The sequence below is a fragment of the Juglans microcarpa x Juglans regia genome, chromosome 2S (genome assembly GCF_004785595.1).
Source record: "Juglans microcarpa x Juglans regia isolate MS1-56 chromosome 2S, Jm3101_v1.0, whole genome shotgun sequence".
NCBI lineage: Eukaryota > Viridiplantae > Streptophyta > Magnoliopsida > Fagales > Juglandaceae > Juglans > Juglans microcarpa x Juglans regia.
In genome coordinates, this window is record NC_054597.1 from 20,462,183 (window position 1) to 20,486,824 (window position 24,642).

At 35.1% G+C, this 24,642-nt stretch overlaps 1 protein-coding gene across 3 annotated transcripts in view; it reads right to left on the bottom strand.

Moving 5' to 3' along the window:
- Positions 1 to 656: 656 nt before the first annotated feature.
- The window catches only part of LOC121252434 (anaphase-promoting complex subunit 5), a 29,738-nt gene continuing 5,752 nt past the window's right edge, over positions 657 to 24,642 (bottom strand). For all 3 annotated transcript variants that reach the window (XM_041152060.1, XM_041152059.1, XM_041152061.1), the window contains 17 exons: positions 23,751 to 24,000; positions 20,297 to 20,474; positions 20,114 to 20,192; positions 19,066 to 19,151; positions 17,798 to 17,927; positions 17,628 to 17,660; positions 16,670 to 16,918; positions 16,215 to 16,292; positions 15,836 to 16,098; positions 13,088 to 13,147; positions 12,899 to 12,966; positions 10,786 to 10,891; positions 10,509 to 10,650; positions 9,900 to 9,998; positions 8,883 to 9,147; positions 2,031 to 2,098; positions 657 to 961 (listed from right to left, as the gene is read on the bottom strand). In XM_041152060.1, the coding sequence (XP_041007994.1) occupies positions 803 to 961; positions 2,031 to 2,098; positions 8,883 to 9,147; positions 9,900 to 9,998; positions 10,509 to 10,650; positions 10,786 to 10,891; positions 12,899 to 12,966; positions 13,088 to 13,147; positions 15,836 to 16,098; positions 16,215 to 16,292; positions 16,670 to 16,918; positions 17,628 to 17,660; positions 17,798 to 17,927; positions 19,066 to 19,151; positions 20,114 to 20,192; positions 20,297 to 20,474; positions 23,751 to 24,000 (2,313 nt within the window). In that variant the 3' untranslated portion in view covers positions 657 to 802. The remainder of the gene's footprint in view (positions 962 to 2,030; positions 2,099 to 8,882; positions 9,148 to 9,899; positions 9,999 to 10,508; positions 10,651 to 10,785; positions 10,892 to 12,898; positions 12,967 to 13,087; positions 13,148 to 15,835; positions 16,099 to 16,214; positions 16,293 to 16,669; positions 16,919 to 17,627; positions 17,661 to 17,797; positions 17,928 to 19,065; positions 19,152 to 20,113; positions 20,193 to 20,296; positions 20,475 to 23,750; positions 24,001 to 24,642) is intronic.

Consider the following 24,642-nt stretch of genomic DNA (forward strand, 5'->3'; position numbering starts at 1 on the left):
AACAAAACCCATCGATCCAATTTACCAGTTCACCGATTTTTTTCTTCACCCCTACCTAGACCTATGTCTTGGAGCATGTACTTGTTTCGATCTATCCCCCGACCTGAGGGTTTGAGAACCTAAGGAACCTTTTACAAACCCGTTAAACTCAAGGATTGATTTTATTTTTAACCCTTTTTATTAACTATAATGGATACTACAGTAAATAATGTATTTTCACACCAATTTGCAAATAATATAAAAAAATTTTATTTTTAAAACACTGAAGATTGCTACCACAAATGAATTGAGAAGCATATCTCGGAAATATATATATATATAAATATATATATATATATATATATATATATATATATCTTGGTCTTTTAAATCTTGAAACGATATAAAAACTATTTCAAAGTGTTCGGTTAGTACTAAATATGTTACCCTTTTTATTATGTCATGCATTTAAATAAAAAGCCATTTAAAATGGATTTATTCCTAACTTTGCACAAGTTTCCATCTTAACGAAAACTACAAGGAATACAAATGTTAACTATTTAGCATTTTTAATGCAAACTGACTTGACCTGAGAGAGCGGGTTGATTCTTATGGACTTGAAGAGAAGAGCTTTCAGAGTGAAGATTTCCTGAATAGCGGCAATAGATATCGACATGTTTCGAAAAAATAATACTTCGGAAAATAAGTGCGACCAGATTTAGGTACAAAATAAATACTTTCTCAACCAATTACAGTGTGTAGTCATAGTTTTATACACGAATAATGAACAAGAATGATTTAAAAAAACAGAGGTCTTCCTTCATCAGACGTTGAAGAGAAGACGTTGCTCCTGTTGAGGATTCTCCAGAGCCATCATGTGTTTCTGGAATGAAGCTGCGGCTTCTTCCCTTTCCTCAAATTGTCCCAGTTTGTCAAATACAATGGCCATCAAATAGAAAGCCTCGGCCGCCAATTCGTGATACTGTACAACATAAGCATTTCAATCTCACCTTCCGGAATATGAGAGAGAGAGAGAGAGAGAGAGAGAACAGGAACAATACATCATAGTAGTGTAGGAAAACTGGATTCTTGTTAGAGCCATGTATTAGGAAACGTTGTGCTAAAGCATTTGTACGTGAAATTGTAGTTTGCACTCTCAAGATAATGTCTTTCTAGTATGCATCCTCAACCTATCAAAAGGTTCTAATATACAACCCCGCTAAGATTTTAGTTATTAGGATTATGTCAGGTGATCTATTTTTGACTTAGTCTACAAATCTTAATCAAAGTCACAATAAAACTTTTGAGCAGTTTGAGGATACAATGTATCAAAGTTGATACTTTTGGTGCACATTGCAAAATAGATGGGAATTCAAAAATGCAAAGTCTATTTACCACTATAAAAGTAACAACATTATAAATTGTTCAAAATGTTATTTTCTGTTTACAATATCATTACATTTCATGTTTTTTATACAAATAAATTTTTGTTATATTTTTTTATCCTTAATGCTTCTAGTAACTTTAGTAACTTGATTTGATTGTTTTATCAATGCAACAAAATAATAATAATAAAAAAAAAAATAAAAAATATCACTAAATCAGAAAGCCAGTATGACCTCAAGTAAACATGGTGAAGTTTATGGTGGAGGGTCAGCAATATTTGAATGAAAAGTGTTCCAGTCTAGAGCATTTCCTAAAGCAGGTAAATGGCATGTTTATGATACACAAACAATTCTCTCCGTTGACATTGATAGCATCACAACATCACAGTGGGCACAAAATCAAAAGAATGGAGAATCATAGTTTGAGCAACTCCATGTTAAACAATATTAACCTCAACTCACCTCTGCCTAATCTGCATAACTCGGCCAATTCCAATGACATAGTTTAAGCATAGCTAGAAAGATTGATAGTTGCAGATTTCAATTTTTATAGGATACAGAGTCATGGCATACATAGTTAAGAGAAGAATAAAGAAAAGGGAACTTCATATTTCACTGACAAATGGATAGATATTCTTGCATTCAATCTCATAAGGATAGCTTTACCTCCAACACTTGAAGTTCAATAGAAGCTTGTCTCAAAGGATCGAGTACGACCTCAGGATTCTCAAAAACTGGAGAGAAAAAAGATAAAAAAAAGGGGGGGTAAACTTATAAATCTTAAAAGTATAATTTACTTGACTAAAACCAAAACTAGGTCAAATGGGCATCTATGCACATAATGTGACCACACTAATTTTATCTACATAAGTACTGTGCTATGTCCAATTCAACCGCCTCAGAGATACTAATGCTAAACTCAGCTACACATGGGTCTCAGCTCCATCCTCCCCATATTATAAATAATTTCCCATACAACGTCAAAATAAAGCGTTTGTAGAAGTTGCTATAATTAGGGTTGGCAATTAGTATCGTGTCTTTCGGATTTGTGTCAGGTTATTCAAGTTATTGTCATGAAAGAGCCAACCCTAACCCAACTCGAATAACAAAATGAGTCATTCAGGTCCATGTCATTTGGGTTAGTGTCGAGTTAGCTGTGTTTGAGTCAGGTTTTTCTCAGTCTTCATGTTCTTACATGCATTTTCTAATGAATCTATTTGAAAACATAATTATCATATGCTTTAAGTTGTTACAACATATGGAAAAAGATCTACTTTCTACATTAGTACTTATTGATTAATAGAGAATTGAAGGAAAATATAATTCCACAAAGTCAATTGCTTTATACAGAGTCATAATTGAAATTGACAACAAAACATATTTTTTTTATCTGAAATTTTACAGAGTCAATTGTTTATTTTTTTCTTTGACTTATCAAACACGACCTTTGATCTTTTATCATTTCCCATGTGAAAGATGAGAAATGATCTTTTATCATTTATCTTTTTCTCTGAGTTGAGTATTGTTTGTTTCACCTTGCTATATGTTAGAAGTTACGTATGAAAGTAAAAAAGAACAATCATTTTCAATAAACTTTAATTATATAAGAAATAACAAAGAAAAGAGAGTACTAAGAATATTACGTGCCAAAAGATGCTTCAAGATAACGAAACTGATTTCCTTTTCAAGATGCTTCAAGATAACGACACTGATTTCCTTTTCAAAATGCAAAGTGCCTTAACTTCCCATTCCTATCCATTCTAAGTTCTTCCACATATATATATATATATATATATATATATTATTTACATATAATCGGGTCAACCCGGATTTGAACCAATTAATGCCATGTCATATCAAGGTTAACCCAGATTGACTCAAACCCTATTATGCACAGCCCTAACCCTATTAGTTCATGTTGTGTTTGTATCATATTTACAAGTGTGTCAAATATTGCCAGCCCCAGCTACAATGTCCCACAATAGGCCCATATTCTTTCATTCTACTACCCAAATAATAGAGTAGCCCAGATGAGTTCATTCATAGTAGAAGACATCATCAAAGACATGTTAGGATATGTTTAGTCCTTACCATTCACAAAAGTAAAAAGTATAGTATCAAATTACAAAAGAGAAATCAGTGTAATAATACACAGAATAATATCTAACTAAACCTTTAAACATAAAAAAGCAGAAGATGTATTGCATCTCCAATCATTCACACCGCTGAAGAGAGTGATTCAAAGGCTGACAATGATCCATCACATAAGCATCCTTGTGCAACATGGAATAACACCAGTAAAGCACATTTCAATAATTCATCTGTGCATGTAACGTACGGATCCTCAAATTAGGGCATAAAATAGTTTTAGTCTATATATTTAATATTTATCATAAATATTTTAATTCGGATTATTAGTATTATCTTAGGGGAAAAATGTAGTTAAATTATCAGTTTAGATTTTTCTAAAAGTTTGAATCCATTGATCAAGCCCCGTTTAAAATTAGTACCAACTTTTATCTTAGTCTCAAACTCCCATTCCTCGTACCAATTAAACATCAAACTCCCACACGAAATCAAACTCTGTCACCTTTCTCTTTTCTCGGTGATCGTGACCGATCTTCCCTCTACATTAGTCACAAACAGACTTCCACCCAAACTCGTCAACGTCCTTCTCCTGTCTATATATCTCCCCTTCCTCTGAAATTTCAAAACACAGAACCAACTCTCTGATTTCGCTGCCCTCTTTCTTTTCCTGCAGTGGGTGATTCCTTTCTTCCTCGGGTAAGTCCCTACCAAGCAACCCTCGTTTCTGAATATTTATTTCTTTTCCAACGTTGAAAGTGATGTCTCATATATAAAGCCTAACAGGAGTAAGCCTTTTCAAGTAACATTACTTTCTTGTCCCTCAAATTGTGAACTTTCGGTGCCATGTTAATTTGCTTGCTTTCGGCTCCATGTAGTACACCTTTTTAGAAGGAAATTACTGTAGACCTTTAAACCATCACCGTCTTTTATATATATTACTATTCCTCCCAACATGTAGCTTTTTCCCAGAAGGCATCCTAAAGTCTTTTAAACATTATTACATTGATGCCGTAAACATGTCAGGGTGCTTTAAGCTTTTTCATTCGGCTTATATTATTTGAGGTTTGTTCTTAAGGGATGTCATAAATTCACACTGACAGGAAATATTTATGGGATTTCAACTATTAAGTATAATTTTTACAACCAATTTACTGTAATAAATCATAAGAGTAAAATTGGTTGTAAATTGTTTGTAAAAATTATTATAATAATATTACAATTTTCTCAAACTCCCACCTATAAAAATTATTATAATAATATCCAAGGAGGGCATCGGTATTTTAAATTTGAAAATATGTGGATGAAGACTGAAGGTTTTGTGGACAGGGTTCGGCAATGGTGGTCCACATATCAGTTTGATGGAACCCCTAATTTCATTTTTGTAGGTAAACTGAAAGCTTTAAAAAATGACTTGAAGACTTAGAACACACTCTTTTGGCAATATAGGGGAACGAAAGAAGTCCATATTGGAAGAGTTTCAGGAGCTAGAGAGGACACAGGAGGGCCGGGTTCTTTCCTAGGAAGAAATTTCTTGAAAGTCAGAGGTGGTTACTAAATTAGAGAGGGTTATTTTGCCAGAAGAGATTTCGTGGCGCCAAAAATCTAGAGCTTTGTGGTTGAAATAAGGGTACTGAAGAACAAAATTCTTTCATAGAATGGCCAATTCTCACAAGAGAAACAACACTATAGAGATGCTGAATATAGAGGGTGCAGCATGTACCGAGGCCCCTGTAATTAGAGATCATGTTGATGGTTTTTTGAACATTTGCTTATAGAACAAATGTGGTGGTGGCCCAAGCTCAATGGTTTAGCTTTTGATTCTATTGACCCACAGGATGTCTTGAGGTTGGAGAGGCCTTTCAAGGAGATGGAGATTCATGTGGTGAGGAAAATGGCCAAAGACAAAGCACCTGGGCTGGATGGATTTTCTATGAGATTCTTCCAAACTTGTTGGGAAGTAGTGAAGGAGGAAGGACTTAATGAAGGTGTTTTAGGAGCTGTTCATGGCTGGAAAATTTGAAAAAAACCATAACGCCACATTCATAACACTAATTCCTAAGAAGATAGGAGCGTCGGATGTCAAAGATTTTTGATCCATTAGTCTTGTGAGTGGTGGTGTATAAGATCATCTCTAAGGTGCTTGAAAACCTTTTAGGGGAGGTGTTGGGGAAGATTATAACAAAACCCCAAAACGAATTTGTATGAGGAAGGCAAATCCTAGAGTCAGTCCTCATTTCCAATGTGTCTAGATAGCAGACAAAAAGCTAGTAACTCGGGGATCCTATGTAAGTTAGATATGGAGAAGGCATATAATCATGTTAATTGGGATTTCCTACTCTACTTACTTGGGAGGTGTGGGTTTGGGGAGAGATGGTGCTTCGTAGATTAGATGGTGCATATCAACAGCGAGATTCTCTGTGCTAGTAAATGGTAGTCCAATTGGCTTCTTCAACAGTTCTCGAGGTCTAAGACAAGGGGATACACTATCCCCACTCCTCTTTGTCATAGTTATGGAGGCACTGAGCAGAATGACTTCGGCGTTGGTTTGCAATGGTTTCCTGGCTGGATTCTCGGTTGGTGACCCCTCTAGGGGTATTATTAACATTTCTCGTTTGTTATTTGCAGATGATATGCTTATATTCTGTAAGGCAGAACAAAACCAATTGTAGGCACTGAGGGCACTCCTACTTTGCTTTGAAGTGGCATCGGGTTTGAAAGTGAACCTTGAAAATTAGAATTGGTGCCAATTGGTAATGTTTGTAATATTAGACAACTGGCTAACACTCTAGGATGCAAAGTGTCTGCCCTACCTAAGAATTACTTGGGTTTACCTTTGGGGGCTGCCTCAAGGACTGTAACAATATGGGATACAGTGATCGAGAAGATCAATCGTAGATTGACTGGTTGGAAGAGACTGTATTTGTCGAAAAGGGGCAGGATCACTTTAATCAAAAGTACTCTCTCTAATCTACCAATGTATTTTTATCTCTATTCCCAATTTCAGCAAGTGTGGCGATCCAGATTGAGAAACTATGTAGGGACTTCCTTTGCAGTGGCATGGGGGATGACTTTAAATTCCATCTTGTCAAATGGACTAAAGTATGTTCCTAGGAGGGCTGGGTATTAGAAATCTAAAAATTTTCAATAGGGCATTACTTAGGAAATGATTGTGGCGATATAACACAGAACCGGAAGCTCTATGGAAGTCAGTGATTGATTATAAATATTAAAGTGTGTGGGGGGGTTGGTGTAGTAGAGAGGTAAATAGGCCTCACAGAGTGGGGATTTGGAAGCATATTAGTTGGGGATGGGAGGTGTTCTCTCATCATACTAGACTTGTGTTGGGAGATGGTTTGGAATAAAATTTTGGAGCGACATATGGTGTGGAAATAATACACTAAAAGATTTATTCCCCTCAGTATTCAAGATTGCATGTGAGAAAGAAACTTTAGTAGCTGCTTTTATGGTCATAGCTAGGGATCAAATATAGTGGAACGTCATCTTTAGCAATCTCTCACGCAAGTGCAGAACACTCAGTTTCCATGGAAGAGGATCTAGCGGAATAAGGCACCTCCCAAAACGACTTTCTTTGCATGGACAACTTCACTGGGAAAGATCTTGACGACGGATAATTTGCGAAGACGAGGGGCGATCATAATAGATCGGTGCAGCATGTGCAAAAGTGGTGAAACTATGGATCATCTTCTACTGCATTGTGATGTTGCTAGAGCGTTATGGGTTGAGGTGTTCAGCAGATTAGAGTTAGCATGGGTTATGCCCAACACAGTGGAGGCATTCTTGGCTTGTTGGAAAAATTTAGGAGGTATTCCACAAATCAAAATTGTGTGGAAGATGGTTCATATTAGTATTCTATGGTGCTTATGGCAAGAGCAAAATGAAAGGATGTTCGAAGACAAGGAGAGATTGAAGATCTTAGATCTTTTTTTGTTAGAATTTTATTCATATGGGCCATAGCTATAGATTTTAATGGTTTAGAACTACATGACTTTCTTGTTTCCTTTTCTTCATCCTAGATAGGTGTTTCCTCTTGTATATCATCGTGTGTACTTGGGTTATGCCTATTATATTAATACAATCATTTACTTATAAAAAAATAGCATGAATATTCATGAGTTTCTTGTATCCCTAGCCTACCAAGAAAGTGTTGCTCTTTTATATGCCCCATGTACTTGGCTATGTCTATTTTCTGTCATCAATAAAATTATTTTACCAATCAGGAAAAAAATGCTTACAAAGAACGCAGTTTGTTCAGTAGTTCAAAAGCCCTATAAAGTTATTGAGCTAGTGACAGATTAGCAACTTGACCTCATATTACTTTGACATGAGCATGCAATAAAAATGAATATATTTGCATAAGAATGACCATGAAATCAACAAAAAATCTTCAATGTTTTTCCATCCAATTTATTGGACTATTTGTAGTTGCAAGAAACAAGTTTTATCTCAATATATCTTTGAATTTGTATGGGTCGGAACTTCTTCTGAGTTGCTAGGACTTACAGGCGAAACTATTTAACACAATTAAGATTTAGTGGGTTATGCCCCTGAAGAGGTTGATATGGTGGAATCTTTTGTAGAAATCATAGAAATTAAAAAGTTTGAAAGATGATTCCTCTATATTTAATGTGACGTTCAGCAAGAATGAAATGACCAAACTTTTGAAGACTGTGGATGGCAATAAATTCAAGATCTATAGTCAACTATCCAAATTGAGTAATTCTACATACAACCATGAAGTGCGTAAACGTCGCGTAATCGCTTTGAAAAAGAGTGAGGTCCACTATTAAAAAATTAATTTTTTTCATGAGGGTCCCATGTTTTATTCACTTTTTACAAAGCGATTACGCGAGGGTTGCACAATTCACAGTTGTAAATATCTTTTCTCATCCAAATTTAAGGATTAAAATCACACATGCATGACAGTAAAGCTAAGTACGCATTTTGAGCCAAAGTTAAAAAAATATCAACCTGGGAAAAATCAGATTGGTAACTGAACTAAAATTGAGGATAAAAGTCCTATAAACTGGCATAAAAATTAATCAACATTGCAACAGTGAACACACACAGACAACACTAAGTTTACTAAAGTTTATGAAAATGGGGTAAAAAAGAAGTCTAAAGGTTTCAATATTATAGAAGTGAAACACCTAGGGGTTAGCTCAAGTGGTAAGGGCTTTGGTCTTAGGGGTATGGTCCCCTAGGTCTAAGGTTCTAACCTCTGGGTCCAAACAATTTCTAGGGGTTACGTCCCATTGGAGAAAAGCCGATGATTTACCTGATTAGTGAGATGAGCACATTGCACAGGTCTGGGGTTTAACCAGGTAAAGACATATTGCGTTTGCACGGTCTCCGGAGTTTCTTGTCATCAAAAGATATTAATGATGTGAAAAATAGAAAGACCAATTTTACCTGAAAAGCTTGGATCAGACAGGTAGCACTTTGCTTCTGCGATGTAGGCCCGAGCACAAAGCTCCAAACCTCCATGACCAAGAATCATAGGGAAAGCCCCATGTATAAGGCTTAAAGCTCTTTTCGCATGGTTTGATCCAAGTGAGAGCCACAACTCTGCCAGAGTGAGAGTGGCTGATGCTCTGAGAAGATCTAAGTTAAATGACTGGCAAAATGAGAGACTTGCCAGTGCATATGGCAGACCTAGAACAGCATTTCCCGATCGCTGATAAAACAAATTAAGGTTTACCCTTTAGAGCAGTTAAGTTTATAAAGAATTGGAAGAGATCTCATAGCAAACTTATAGGGTTGAGAATAACTCCACACCCACAAGGCTGAGAGGAGAGAAGTAAAAATCAGTGATTAATGGATACATTTAAGATAGTTGATACAATATTATTTTTTTTTTATAAGTAAGATAGTTGATACAATATTAAATATATGCTAATGAGTAATGATAGAAACAAAGCTCTTTTACATTTTTTTTGACAACCCTATTTTAAATGGAGGGCAATTTTGTAAAACAATGATACTCTTACAAATCTGTTTTACAAAAATACCCACAATTTAGGATACGGTTAAAAAAAGTTGTACAAAAAGGTGGTGTCTATCATTTTTGCTAATACAGCAGAACAGTTAACCACCACAATAATAGTCATTCATGAACATAGGGACCGTATCAAGTATGGAAAAAGCATCTGTTGATTTATTTATTATAAGACTATACTTCTACAAAACATTTCGTTGGTGGAGGCTTTCATGCTAACAAATTCAATCAACATATTAATTAAAAAAATGTCATGCCTGTAATTGCAATACACTGTTATGCAATTGATTGTTCTTTCATTCTTTTTTGCATGCGTGACAAGTGAGACCATTTTTTTTTTTTTTTTGTTAGTTCATGTGAAAAAGAAATAATAGTTAGGACAGTTTAATATACTATAAACACCGAGCATACAGTAAAATATGGCACTTTACCTTATGGATTTCAGCGAGCAAAAGAAGAACAGTAGCATTTTCAACCTGCAGATTGAATTTGTAACACATGCAAAAGAGGGAGTGTGCTACTGCGGCAGCCTGCATAACATCACATTAAAGCAGACATAAAAAAACATGGGCAACACAAACAATTACATTAATAGAGGACACCTTTCAGGGTTTTTCGTCTTCATGACAGACTATGCAGTTAGTATTTCACCAAACCAAGCACTAATTTGCTCACCAAACCTAGACAACTTAACTAAAATATCGAGAAACAATTACTTAAAAATTATTTCAATGTGTACCATAGCCATTGCTATTTCTGTTTGCAATATAGATCTCTCTTTTTTATCAGTAAACAAAATTTTATTGATAATAAGGATAGGCAAGTACACAGATATTTGCAATATATATCATCTATCTTTCTAATGCCATCTGTACAGGAATTGATGTTTCAATCTGTGCAGGTAGACAATAATTCCTCATTTATAACACAAGCTACAGCAGAAGTAATTATAAATTGCAAACTATGAAGAAGCTTTCCAACATACATGGCAGATGGACCAAACTAGATGAACAAAATACGTTAGGTATGAAATATCAAACCTCACTGAACTGGTTGGCAGCAAGCAATGTACGAGCATGGCGAAGGCTTGCTTCTGTCTTCAGCTCCATGTCCACACCAGTGACTGATGAAGCCAGAACTCCAAGTTCATCGCATACTTTTTGTGCCAGCTTCAAATTTCCTCTATATAAGAGTGCAACATTGAATTTGTATCAAAGGTTGTGAACAATAAGGACAGGCTCCATATGGCAGATTAATTAGAAATAGATCCGTAACATAAATTGAAGATAATGAAAACAATGCACATTGTCAACTTACAGATGTAAATTATGCTCATGGAGCAACTGCAATTTTAGTAGCAAGATTCGTGATTTTGATACGGATAAAAACTTCTCCTCTGCTATTTTAATAGCAGCAAAAGCCTCTAGAAACAGAAAGAAACAAAGAACATAAGGTCGTCAAGGCTGAAAAGCACGAATGCGTCGATGGATGTGTGCATGGAAGAGACTTTCTGCTCACCACATTAAATGGCATAGCATTATATACAGTCAAGTCATATAATTAAACTCCATTAGAAATCTGGAACAAGCACTAACATTCAAGGAAACTAGCGATATGGAAGAGAAAAATCTATATCATTTCAACATAAGTTTTGCGTAGCATGGCTCACTCCTCTGACAACAAAGTCCGATACTGAAAATTACCAACTGCGACACAAGAAATTACAGGGCCACCTCCTTTTCACACTATGGAGGTGTGCACAAACAAAAGGAGCAGTAGATTTAACTTTCCTCAGGAAGTGGGATTTCTAAGCGAGAGAAACTTGTCTAAAGGAAAACAAGACAACTAAAATCAACAGCCACCATAATGGCTTCTACATATTTCTGCTGGCAAAATGTCACAAAACCACCCAAAAAACTGTCACTCTCTGAAAGCTTGACTTCCTCCATCTCTTCTCTTTCCAATTTTCACAAATGAGATCCATATCCTAATCCCCCCCCCCTATCAGCACCCTCAGTTCCTCTATGACTCACCAAAACTTACTGCTGCCTAACTATTGACCAAGGTCGATATAAGGTCGATCTTCCAGCCAATGAAATTGATTTCCATTGGTTTTTTCTATGACTATCAAATGGGTCTCATATTTGAAGCGATTACAATAAAATTAACCATTGATCAGCCTTGCATGTGGCTGGATATGACATTGGATGCGGCTTCAAAACAATTTGGGAAGGTTTGGGAGCTGATCATCTATAAATCTTAGTGCAGCCAGTTTAGAATGGTGATGGATGTGCTTGGAGAATTCAACGAGCTTTGGATATCTGAGATTGTGGAGTGGGCGCAGTTGGTGGTGGTTTGGGTGGAGTATGGCAGAACATAGGTCTTGTGGCTGTTCGTAGTGGTCACCATTGGGTGTGTATTAGGACTTTTCCACGGCAAGTGCATGTTGGGTAAAATTGTAGCTTTTTTATCAGCTGATTTCCAGTTTTTGTTTGGTTCCAATGAGATGATGGGTTACAACTTTTGGCACAAGAAGAAATGTTGAAAATATGGTTGTAACGCCCCAATGAAAGGCCCAAACCACATAGCCTATACTCCAAAAGGACTAGTCAATGATACAATTGGAGCCCCATTGGAACCTTATAAAGAGCAAGAACTTCTCCTTCCCAAACAATGTGGAATCACATACACCACCTACCCTAATCCTCTTATCATATGGGGTATCAGAATGGTGGACATCATTTTCAATGTTTCCATCAAACAATTAAAACAATGTTCTCTGTTTATGTGTTTTGTGATGGACTTCAGGGCTGAAAGGGGGATTTAGGGCTACGGACTATAGAAGAACACCTTTAGGGTTTGTATAAAGAACTACGTTTCAGAAAAAGGAGGTAAAGGTGTAGAGAGACCATTTTCTGAAGCAAACAGTACGCAGGGACTCATTTGGTTTTGCCTTAGTTTTAGGCTTTCCCAGATGTTTCTTCTCTAGCCATGCAATGGCTACAGCATGAGTTACTTTTCACCCATCAAATGATATTTTCCTAGGGGATCTTGTACCCAGTCCCCCTCTAAACAGAAGATAGAAAGTTCAATAAATTATTATTTACCGAAAAAAAAAAAACACCTGCTAGGAAGTTAACTTCAAACTTCGAACTGTTTGATGGTAACTAAGCCATCTTATCTTCTACATATCAAGAAACCAATGACTCTTTAATTCTCAATCTCGCACCACCCTCGTAATTCTAGAAGCCAATGACTCTTAACTATGCCTGAATATTAAGTATATTGTGAAAATGCACAATCAAAAAAATACGAAATGAAGAACAATAATCCAATAAAAGGACAATCTCATGTCAAAAGATGGTAAACAAAACAAAATTCAAAGTAAAATCCAATCTCATTTAAGTGGTGGACAAGCTTTTAATCTGACCTTTGTATCCTCTAAAAACTGCTAAATGTTGGATAAGCTTCACATATGCTAGAGCAGCATCAGATGAACTGAGAATATCAAAGAAAATGTCATGTTAAATTTAGGTTTGATTGGAAAGAAGATAACATGGCTTGTGAAAGAGACAATGAAAATCAACAAGAGAATTATCAAAAGATACTTTCTAATTACCTCAAAGCATCAGTAAAGCAAGTTGCATAAATCAGCGCATTTATTCGAGCAAGAGGAGCACTGATACATATAGCATAAAAATCAGTGAGCTTTATGATGCTTCCCTCAAAACTAAAATTGCATTTTATTTAATAGATACTTACATATATCCATAAAAATAGATACTTACATATAATGACACATGAAAAATGGTCAAGTAAAAAGTATGCTGGGTTCATGTTAATTCTCAGTTTCATCGAGTTCATACAAACTTATATGTTAGATTCTTACATATTGTAAAAGCTTGAGAAGCTCAAGAGTAGAAAATCTAGTCATCTTTTTACTGTTCCCACACTCCTTAGAGATGGGCCAAAGACCCCCCATTAATAAGCTAGGCCCCACATGTGGACTTTTGAGTTTAAATGGGAGGAATAGAGATGAGGAGTTTGACACAGGACTTCTTGCCATAACACAATATTAAGTTGCATCTTTCCTCAAAAGTTTTTAAGTAGTTGGGTAATGGAAAATTAATCATACAATTTTAAAACTTACAAGCCGAAGGATGTACCAAGGGCCAAACCAGAAACAATGGAAGAGGCATTCCCTCTTTACATTATTCTCATGCACGCATGCAATTCGATGTCATCCAGCCAGGACAGCCTATATCAGACATTTGCCAATAGAGAACCTAGGGGAAGCCGAAAGGCGGCTATAGTAGTTTCATTTTCCAAAGGTAAAGGGGAAAGATAATTGCCCAATCCCCTAGATAAAGGGGGTTTACAGTCCAATCTACTCGAAGCAAAAAGATAAAAACTCAGGGTGGCAATATGTGACACGATCCGTTAACCCAACACGAACACAACACGATAAAAATGGGTTTGGGTTTGGCCTTAACGGGTTCATGTCAAAACAGGTTGACCCATTAAGACACAATTACTTAACGGGTCACTAATGGGTCAACCCATTATGACCCGTTAAGAAAGTTGAATATACATTTATACCATTAGACCTAAAATTAAAAAAATTCAAAAACCCCTAACCCAGTAACCCTACGGCCCTCAAGTCCCTCAGTTTTCTCAAATCTCAACTTCTCAACTACTCAAGTGACCAAGTCTCGCACCACCCCCCTCTTCAACTAGTAACCCTTGTAACATTAATATTTTACAATATGTGTTTATCATATTTGGGATTGTAACTTTAATATTATTACAATGTGTTTATTATATTTGTGTAATTGTGTTTATCATATTTGGTACTGTTGGGATTTTAATGTCAGTATTTTTATTGTTTGAATTGTAATTTTGGACTTGTAGTTAGTTTTTTTTTTTTTTATAGATATTGTTTATATTTTAATATTTATATAAAATAAATCAGGTCAAATGCATTGAAATGGGTCTGTTCAACCCATTAACGTAAACGAGTCGGGTTGGGTCGGGTCTATTTAGTATTCATTGGCGGGTCGGGTTGGGTCAACCCGTTATCTTAATGGATTGTGTTAGGGTTTGAGATTTTGACACGAAATCCTTAACGGGTCGTGTTCGGATTGACCCATTAAGTATAATATACATGTCTTGACACGACACGAACACGACCCGTTAACACGATTTGACACCCCTAGTAAAAACCTGTAACTAAGTTGAGGAGTTACTCTCACCAATTATCATGTAAACGCTGTCTTCTGGTAACTAAGTTGTGTTTGCCTATCAAGAACTTGGTCTGTGAGACTATGGGCATGTTTGGATGCTCAAAGAGTTTCACAAAAACTTTTGTGAGTAGTAGTGAAATAGTTTGAGCAAAGATGTTTTATTGAGTTTTGGAAAAGAAGAGAGAAAAGGTTGAATAAAAATATTTTTAAAATAAGTATTATATTAGAGTTTGTGAAAGTGAATAGATAAAGTTAAAAATTGTATGAATGTAGTTTTTTAATATTATGTTTGTTTTGAAGTTTGTAAAAGTTGTATTAATTTTTGTGTTTTATTTTGAAGTTTGTAAAAGTTATATTGATTTTTGTGTTTGAATAATGATTAGGTAATGATTATATGAAAAAGTTGAAAATTTGAAACTGAAAAGTGTTTTGTTTTTTAGTGATGTTCAGGAATATGATGTTATGATAAATTTTGAGCATTTTGGAAATTCTCATGTTTGCCAAACATGCCCTATATCTTCATCACTAGAGCCATTCTTATGCAGAAAGTTTTGAGTTTAGGAACCCTTATGGTAGACACCATTAGGGGACCCTTATCAAGGACCTTTGATACACCCTTATCGAGAACCTTTGATTCAAGTCATGATGCGTCAATGTGAGCCTTCTTGTAATCGGATGCACATGTAAAAGCAAATTTGCTGTAAGGAGAATCCATATAGAAAGAGCATATATACACTACATTTATAAAAATACAGTTACACACACACACACACATATATATACTCATATATGCATGATACAAGCACGCATGCATACATACACACACATCAATACAAGCATAGACTGAACAGAACGCCAATAAAAAGATTAGAGGAATAGTAGATCTAGATGTACATAGACAGTTGCAGGCAAGTATAAGAACTGATGACTTTCATTAATGGCCAAACACAAAGGGAAAACCAACCTGATAATCCAGGTCAGAAATTGACTTAAACAAAATAGGATCCCTCATGCCTTGCAATTTTAACAGGAAAACTCACAAACGATAATAACAGAAAGCCTTAAAAGTTAAATAAGCATAAGAAAAAATAAGATAAATACTGTCTATATTAAATAAAAATCACCTGCCATATATCTCCCATGCAGTGGCTCGGAGTAAGTATGAAGAACCTATTAATTGCAGTACCGATCCAGGAATGGAACTTGGCTGTGCATAAAACTGGAAAGCATTGGTATTGCTTCCAGATCCATTCTCTTGCGACAATACTACTGAACCCAATGGATTTTGTAAATTCTTAAGCCAGACGGTACTAAAAGCACCATCTGTTGTCATTGTAGAACTTTCTGAGCCAAATTCGCTAATCAAATGAGAACTTAACCTCAACTCCTGCAAATTTAAACTAATGAGAAAAGGATGGCTATAAATCTAAGGAATCAAATTACTTATAATTATGTCTGAAATGGACAAAGAGCAAAGAATAACCATCAAAGGCCTCATATTACCTTGCAAACATTGATTGGGCATGTTTTGAGCTTCATGGAAGCTTTGGGACCAAATGATATTAGAGGTCTTTGCACATGCTGCACACGTAGACATAACAATTTATATTTCCTTGACATCATAATATGAAAATAGGATGAATAAAATTCTAGCCGCCTCTCTAAATATATCTAACAGGTAATTCATTGTGTCACTGAGATAATAGATTGAGTAATGGATTTTTAAAGCCTCTTTTGGTGCCTTAGGTGATAGCTATAACACGTGGACAAACAGGCACTCAAAGCACCAATACAATGTGGAGTAAATTGCAGCAGTACCATGCATAGTATTTCATTTTCAAAGAGGACAAAATGAATACAAGCAATACACAAAGGCTACCAAATTCAGGGGAAGACATGCATACAATAAAACACTTGCAAAGTGAAAATTCACAAAGTATAGCAACCCCAATTCTTACCGTCAAATCAAATTTAGCCTTTGCAAGATGATTAGAAGTCACCAAGCGTTTCAACTTTAGACTTTCTGCTCTCTTCAGAGACCCTCTGAGAAGGACAAACAATTGTTGCTGGACAGAGAGTGAAATACCGATACTGGTCAAAGGTGAGAATGATGATCCAAGTATCCCAGCTGTACTTGAGACACCAATTTCAGACAACATGTTGCAGACAGCTGCTAAAGTGAATGCAAGGCAAGTATCATTGCTTTGCTGCACAAATTGAAATTCGTAAGGGCTCCTCATAAAACAAACAGTCAAAATAAAAAATGCCACAACCAATAGGAAAACAATTGGCGCTCTACAACAAATCGCCTGCATCATATTTTAAATAACTGAAAAATTCAGTCCACATTATGTCTTTTAAGACCACAATCCTTATTTAGTTTGAATTGGTCTTCCATCCCCAATGTTACCCAAAAAAAAACATAGGGAGAGGAAAACTAAGCCCTATTACTAAATCCATACCACACTAGTCATATAAGACCAGAAACTGTAATCCTGTTCAGCCAAATCGTATTTTAAATTAAGGATTTGGTTTACATATTACAAAACACCATACTAACATTTTAGTACCCAAATTCTCCGGACGCAGATCTCATCAACTGATCAAAGCTATAAACAAATAACTTCTAACAGATAAAACCAGAAAGGATATGCAAGTGTGATAGTCCAATAGATGATAGTCGAGGAACAGAGAATTAGGCCTCGTTTGTTTGTTTTCGCAGATGAGATGAGATGAGTTGAGAGTAAAGTTAAAAGTTGAATAAAATATTCTTAGAATATATATTTTTTAATATTATTTTTGTTTTGGGATTTAAAAAAGTTAAATTATTTATTTTATTTTATGTGGGAATTTGAAAAAATTGTAATGATGAGATGAGATTAGATGAAAAACGAGGTTACAGAAATAGAAATTTACCTGTTGAGAAACACAAACTGCTTCAGTCAAAACCTAAACACAGTGAAGCAAAACAACTATTAAATAAATGCAAGGGCATGAACAGGAACTACAATAAGTCTGGTTTCGCAAACGGTACAGAAAAATGAGAGAATATATTTGGGAAGGGGCAATGGTTTCCCCATGCTCACCTCCAAAGCTTGCTTTGGATGCCCAAACCGGAAATGCATCATCCCTAGAAATAATAAAGCAATTTCATATCGTCCAAAATTATTGCAACCAGATGCAGGAGGAACGATATCAATTCCTTCTGTCCCTGCACTTTTGTGCCAACATTTTTCAGATCAGATCATCTTTTATACATTTTCCGGCTGGATTTAGCCGGCTGGATTTAGAAAAGGAAAGAGGATAATGATCATAGAAAGAACAAATTCTTAGAGAAACATTCTTTCTAAAATAAAATATTAAATAAATTACCAAAAGCACCTAATTTGAGACCCCTGGTACTGGAAAAAAAAGTGAAATTGAAAGAAGAAAAAATCAGATGAGGAAAGGTTTATGGCCTTCATGTAGACACAACATCTATTTTTCATCTAATTATTTGTAAGAAGATGCTAAATTTCTCAATGGACTGAAAAGAGAGCAGAGAAATATTTCAACTCAGCTCCATTTTTCGCTTCTTTGATAAACCAATTACAAAGGAACCTTTCTATAGACAGCAAATAATAGGAGCAACAGAAACCTAACAAATCATGCAAAAAACCGTTTCAAAAGTTTCGATAATTAGAGTGAATGAAATTTTTCAAATGAAGAAAGGAACTAAACTTGAACTGGCTCAAAAATTTCCTTTTGGTTTGGCATTGCCCATAACTGGCAAAAGAAAAGTGGTTGTTCGAATTTTCAAGTACCAATGTAAAATTTAAAAACAAGTAATCAATGTGTACAGCTTCGCAATATCGTTAGCCAAACAAATCTGAAATAATAGAGATGAAATTCAAAGTCCTCCTAATTCAAGATGAAGAGAAAAACATGTCAGATAACTGGTTAGAGGATTGTGAAAAACTCAGCTAAGAGTACGAGATGCCAAAAAAACCAAACTCCAAAATGCCACTAGAATTGCCCAGGTGGAGCAAACTCAAGAAAACGATGATGAACAATTTAGTCAAGAATGCTTTGCAGTACAAAATGTCATTGCCAGCAAAAACACTATTGCATCCCCACCCATCAAAAGCATGCCACTGGTACTTGTAAATGGTCATTGAAGTAATAAAATCGTTCTGATAACAACTTATTTTATAGTAAGCCTCTTGTCGATATAAGAATGCCAAGCGGCCTGACCACATTTTTCCATTTTCAGTTTACATTATTAAAGTTAGGTTACTACATGGAAATTAGCAACCACAAAGGCAATTTTTTAAGAACATTTCCAAATAGATAGTGATATAGAATTTTGATTTACCTGTAATCAAAATAGCGATGAAGATTCTCCAAAGCAGCAAAATAATCATCATGACAAAGACTATTCAAGTAACGCAAAAAATGGACCTACATCATAATCCAACATAACCAGAAAATCAATGGATTTAAAGAGTGGTGGAGCCAGGAATTTATCTTTAGGAACTAACTTATCTTATAATAATAATAATAACTTTTTCTATATAGCATATATCTTTCATACATAATAATACAAAAAAGAACACATAAAACATAATTGAAGATGTGAAAAAATATCAACATGTTTAGCAACCTAAAGATGCTTAAGGTATGTCATGGTTGTAACAGATCATGAGTTACAAATTTTTATTCTCTCTTCAACAAAAAAAAATATATATATATTTCAATTTGAAATTATGATCGTGGAGAAGATTAAGAAAAAGGTTGAAGAAAATAAGAATAAATAGAGAATAAATCATATATTGACCATTGGTTTGAGAAAATTGCATCTTTTGGCATTTAGAAACATTTTGTGGTCAAACTTTTGAGTTAATAAGGTCACAGTTTTATTAAAGATTCAGGCTAAACTTTGTAGTTTTATTAAAAAATCTCTATGTATTTTTTAATTATATTTTTCAAAAGGACTTGCCAGTTTTTTCAAGTTTCTTAGAGTTAAGGGATTATTTTGAATTTGAACTTTTTGTAAACTAAAGAATTTTTAAGACCTTTGCTGAAGATAGGAGAATTGTAAGATTTTGAGGGGCTAGGGTTATTTTAAGATTATAGATAGGAATTTTTCAAAAACTTTTTAGGCGTGGAAGAGGGTTTTTTTGGGCTTTTATTATTATAAGATACAAAAGTATTTGGGTTTTTGTGGGGGAATTATAGTTCCAATATATTATTTTAACGGAGGCAGAGGGCAGAAACCCCCCCCCCCCCCCCCCCCCCCCCCCCCCCCCCCCCCCCCCCCCCCCCCCCCCCGATTTAAAGGTAAAGAAAAAAAAGTGAAGAAAGCAAAATTACAAAATACCAAACAATAAAAGCATTAAAATGAAGAAGGAATACTAAATTACACGATGCAGCTCAGGTGCCAATTTATGAAGCCGACTTAAAATAAGTTCAAAAGCATTTAAAGAGACAGAGCTTCCATTCCTGCCAGAAGAATATTAACGAGTCTCAGTAAAACCTAAGGTCCAATTTCATAAATTCATGTGCGAAACTTTAATTTAGATAAAAAGTGTCAAAGCATCAATTACTTTTCAATTGCATCAGCCTGCTCTTGTAAGTATCCTTGTATCTGCCAGTTTGATCTTAGGAATATCCCACAATTGGGCTCAAAATCTCGTAATGTATCGTTTGGAGGACACACATATGGAGAAGCCTCTCTATCTTTGTCCCCTTGTTTGGGTTTCACATCAACAAGAACCTCAATATCTGCATGCTTAGTTTTTTATATGATTAACATTGTACTTCTCAGCATAAAACATCAAGTCTCACTAGGACACCAAATTTAAGCAAGCAAAATATGAGGTGAAGGGCATACTTCTTTCATGTCCGCAGGTAGGCAGATGGTTAATTGTATTACTTTGAGTATTAGCATTGGAATAGGCAAGGCAAAGCTAAAATTTGGCTAAAATCACATGTTTTGCCTTTTGCCTATTCCATTCAAGAAAGATTCCCACATTGAATTATCCATCTATTAACCAAAATAATATTAAAATATTATTAATTTAGTAATAATAATACTTTTTTCTATTTATTTTTTCATATTTTGCAATTCTACTTATCATATGTGCTAATTAATAATCAAATTATAATAAAATTAAATTATTAAATAAAAAATTATAATTAAATTAACATAAATGTGCCTTGTAAGCAAAACATTTGCCTTAGAGAGAGAGAGAGAGAGAGAAAGTCTAAGTAGGAGGAGAGAGAAATTAACATAAATTATTCAATGGATGGGAAACAGTAACTATACAAATATGTAGAATTATTGTAACTTGTAAGCAAAAAATTTGTCTTTGCCTCTTCCAATGTAAACAATATGGGGTTCTTAGCTAAATTTTGGTTTGATTTACATTTGGCTACATCAATGCTAATGCTCTTGGGGACACCTCATCTAGACTAGCATACTATAGCACAACCTATTATAGCAATTTAACAGATGGTTAATTTAGATCTATGATACATATAAAAAAAAGTATAAGATCTATGAGAAAATTATTGTAGTGGTCCCTTGGATCATTTTTTTTAACTTGTCCCTGGGATAAAAAATTAAAAAATTAAAAAAAAAAACAGTTTCAAAACAATCGCTAAAGCAAGACCTGCACAAGTTTAACATTTCAGTAGTATTCCTACGAGAAGGAGGTGTTACAATAGGGACACGTCTAACAGACTAATCACCATTCCATCATCTCAAGGATACCATCCTCTCCTTGTATGACTCCTCTAACTGAAGATCCAAGAACTTCAAGGTGAAGGACAACCCTAAAACCAAGGACATGAGCCAAACCTCCAAAATATTCCACATCACCAAGAGGGACTAATTTCAATTTAACCAAGTTAATTTTCCAACCCTATATAAAGCCCCAAAAGGACCAAACATAAAAACAGACACAGTCAATGGCGGAAGTGCTATAGACTAGCCCCAAAGAAAAGAAATGTGTCCTCTGCTTAAAAAAAAAAAAAAAAAAAAAAAAACTATAACACACAAACAGCACAACCATGTTCCTTTACACGGTAACATATAGCATCCAACTCAAAGCCTCCATGGCCACCAAAAAGAGTAAGGGGGATAAAGGGTCCCCCTGTCAGGTTGCAAGAGTTTTGAAGTAACTTGAGGGTGTACCATTTATCTAGACAAGGCGACGCATTGAAGAGATAAAGTGCACTATCCACTCACATCTTTATTTTCCAAGGTCACAAAACCTCAACATATACAATTGAAAATCAAAATTGAGAAGATCATAAGCCTTCTTTATTTCAATTTTACATAATACACCTAGATCCTTGACCGAAGTCTACTATCCAGGCTTTCCTTGGCAATTAGGACCAAGTCTAAGATCTATCTCCTCCTAATTAATGCATTTTGGGCCTTGGGTATAACCTTCTCCATCGCTACTTTTATCCTATTGGCTAAGACTTTGCATATAATTTTGTATATACTTCCCACGAGACTAGGTACAAAAATCCTTTATATGCACTTAGGAATAAGTGCAATAAATGTGGAATTAAGGCCTAAATACATTCTAGGAACCTTTAAAAGAAAACAGAAAATCATGAACGCTAGTTCCATTGAGCACAATGGCAGAAAACCAAAGCAATAAGGTGTGCACAAAAGGATTTCAAAGTTCCTCCAACGTGTGCTCCCTCTCTTCAAAACACCAATCATTCCTTTCCATCCAGATACACATATAAGGCACAAAAGAATCATCCTCCAAACCGCAACCACCTGAGAACAACTGTGAAGACCATCACCCTCGAAGGTATCACCCAAGCAATGCCAGTTCTACTAAGAAACTCATCCCATAACGCCCATTGACCACCTCACAATGGAAAAGTAATTGATCCACACATTCACCATTCTTCTTACACAAGTACCACCATCCATTATAATGAGACCACGATTCCTCAAATTGTCCATAGTCAAGCTTTCTCAAGAGAGGCAGTCTAAATGAATAAAGCTACTTTGGAAAGCACTCGACACCACTTCCAAGGAAAAGAAATATGACTCTATGATGCCAAAGCTTGTAATAAGAACAAACTGTAAACATTTTTCTCCCCTTGGACCTCCAAAGCATCCCATCCCCTGCGTTGCTACCAACACTCATAGAATATAAGAAATGCAGGAACTTCTTCAATTTCCCAAGCATGAACAACTCTAGTAAAACTCTGTTCCATTGATGAGAACCATTACAAAAGACCAAAAGCTCTGACATAGAGGCATCCCAATATTATTTATCATCTTCAATACAAAGAAAACAATTTCTTTCCAAAAAGATTAAAAGAAAAAGAATTAACAATACTTATATGCTTGTCAATGTCACTGTCTCTGCAGGATATAACAAAATCAATCATTGTGAATGAGCTCTAGCTTAAATAGCACCTACTTCCCTCAAACAATAGTGTAAAAGTGAATCATCAGTTCAAGACCCACTTGGTTCTTGTATAACTTGCCACTCAAAAGAAATATTACCATTTCAAATGCAAAACTATAGAGTTGACGCAAATTGAAATGAAGACTTTTCCATCATTTCTAGCAGCAGTTATGTTCTTCCATACAAGAGGAAGACTTGGAAAGAACTAAAAAACTTCAATCCCAAAAAGCATGCTGAGATAGTTTCTTTGCTAAGCAAAAGAGAATCAAGAGGAATGTGTATAACTTCAATTCTCTATTCTTATCAAAGAAAGCCCTTGATTCCAACCCTGATGCTATCTACCAAAAAATAAAAGGAGAAATGAGATAACATCTTCCAAATTTAATGTTATAGCATCTGTTATAAATTAATCATTTATAGAGTCAACAAGCATATTCACTAGCTACTATGCATTCAATTATAGCATACCTTCTCAAAGAAAACTTAGGAGAACGAACTACTCGATTTTCTTAAAAGTTTAGTTTTGTAGGAGGGTTTAATGTCAAGCAAAAGGGTGTCTATGCTTTTATAACATATGCAGATGCTTGTCAAGAAAGACATTCAGTATATATACCTTCAACCAAACCAAAAAGTGCTTTTGGTGCATGAAGATGAAAAGGAACTGTTTCACTGGCACTTTTTCTCGCTTCAATTTCTTCCGTGACTTTTTCGAAGACCAAATTCTCAAGGTCCATGTTTTCATATTCTAAAAGCGCCTCCAAATTGCTATTGGACTCTTCTAAGCAAGTTGTGTCATAAGAAGGACAACTTGAGAGGGCTTCCTTACAGTAATGCCCTATATTTGTCAGTAGATGGCACACACCCTGCACTTCAAAATTAGAACTTAGTTTTCTACAAATGAAAAGAGACAGTAAAGCATATTCAACTTTATGTTTTATCCAATAAAAACCTAAGTTAAAGCAACAGCAGCCACCTGTATGACAAAGTTTTTTTAGTATTTTAGATACCTGAAAGAGAATGCTACCAAGGAAAAGTGAGTATCATTATCTATGTATTCCCTTGTTAATTAATAAAAAATAATTAGAAACCAAACAAAAAAGGAAAGACAATTTCATAACTATCACAATTTTAAAAAATTGCTTTAAGTAACTATCCAAAAAGAATAAATTAGCATATCAATACAATTTAATCAATAACAATAGAAACAATTATTAACATATATAAGTTTATCAGAAATTGCCAATGATTAGGTCATTTTTCTGTCAATAACCCATTAGTAGCAATTTTTTTGTTATACAACCCTAATCATTCCTTTTTTTGTGTGTGTTTGTGGGGGGTGATTATTCTTACTGTGTACTTCTCTTATCTTCAAAGTCAATAAGAACCAGTGTCTGGAAATGTTACTTTAACATCAGAAGCAGTGCTATCAATGGATTAGAAATTCAGCAAATAGCAGTGGCAAAAGATTCTAAAACTATTAACCATTCACCTTTTCACATAATTGT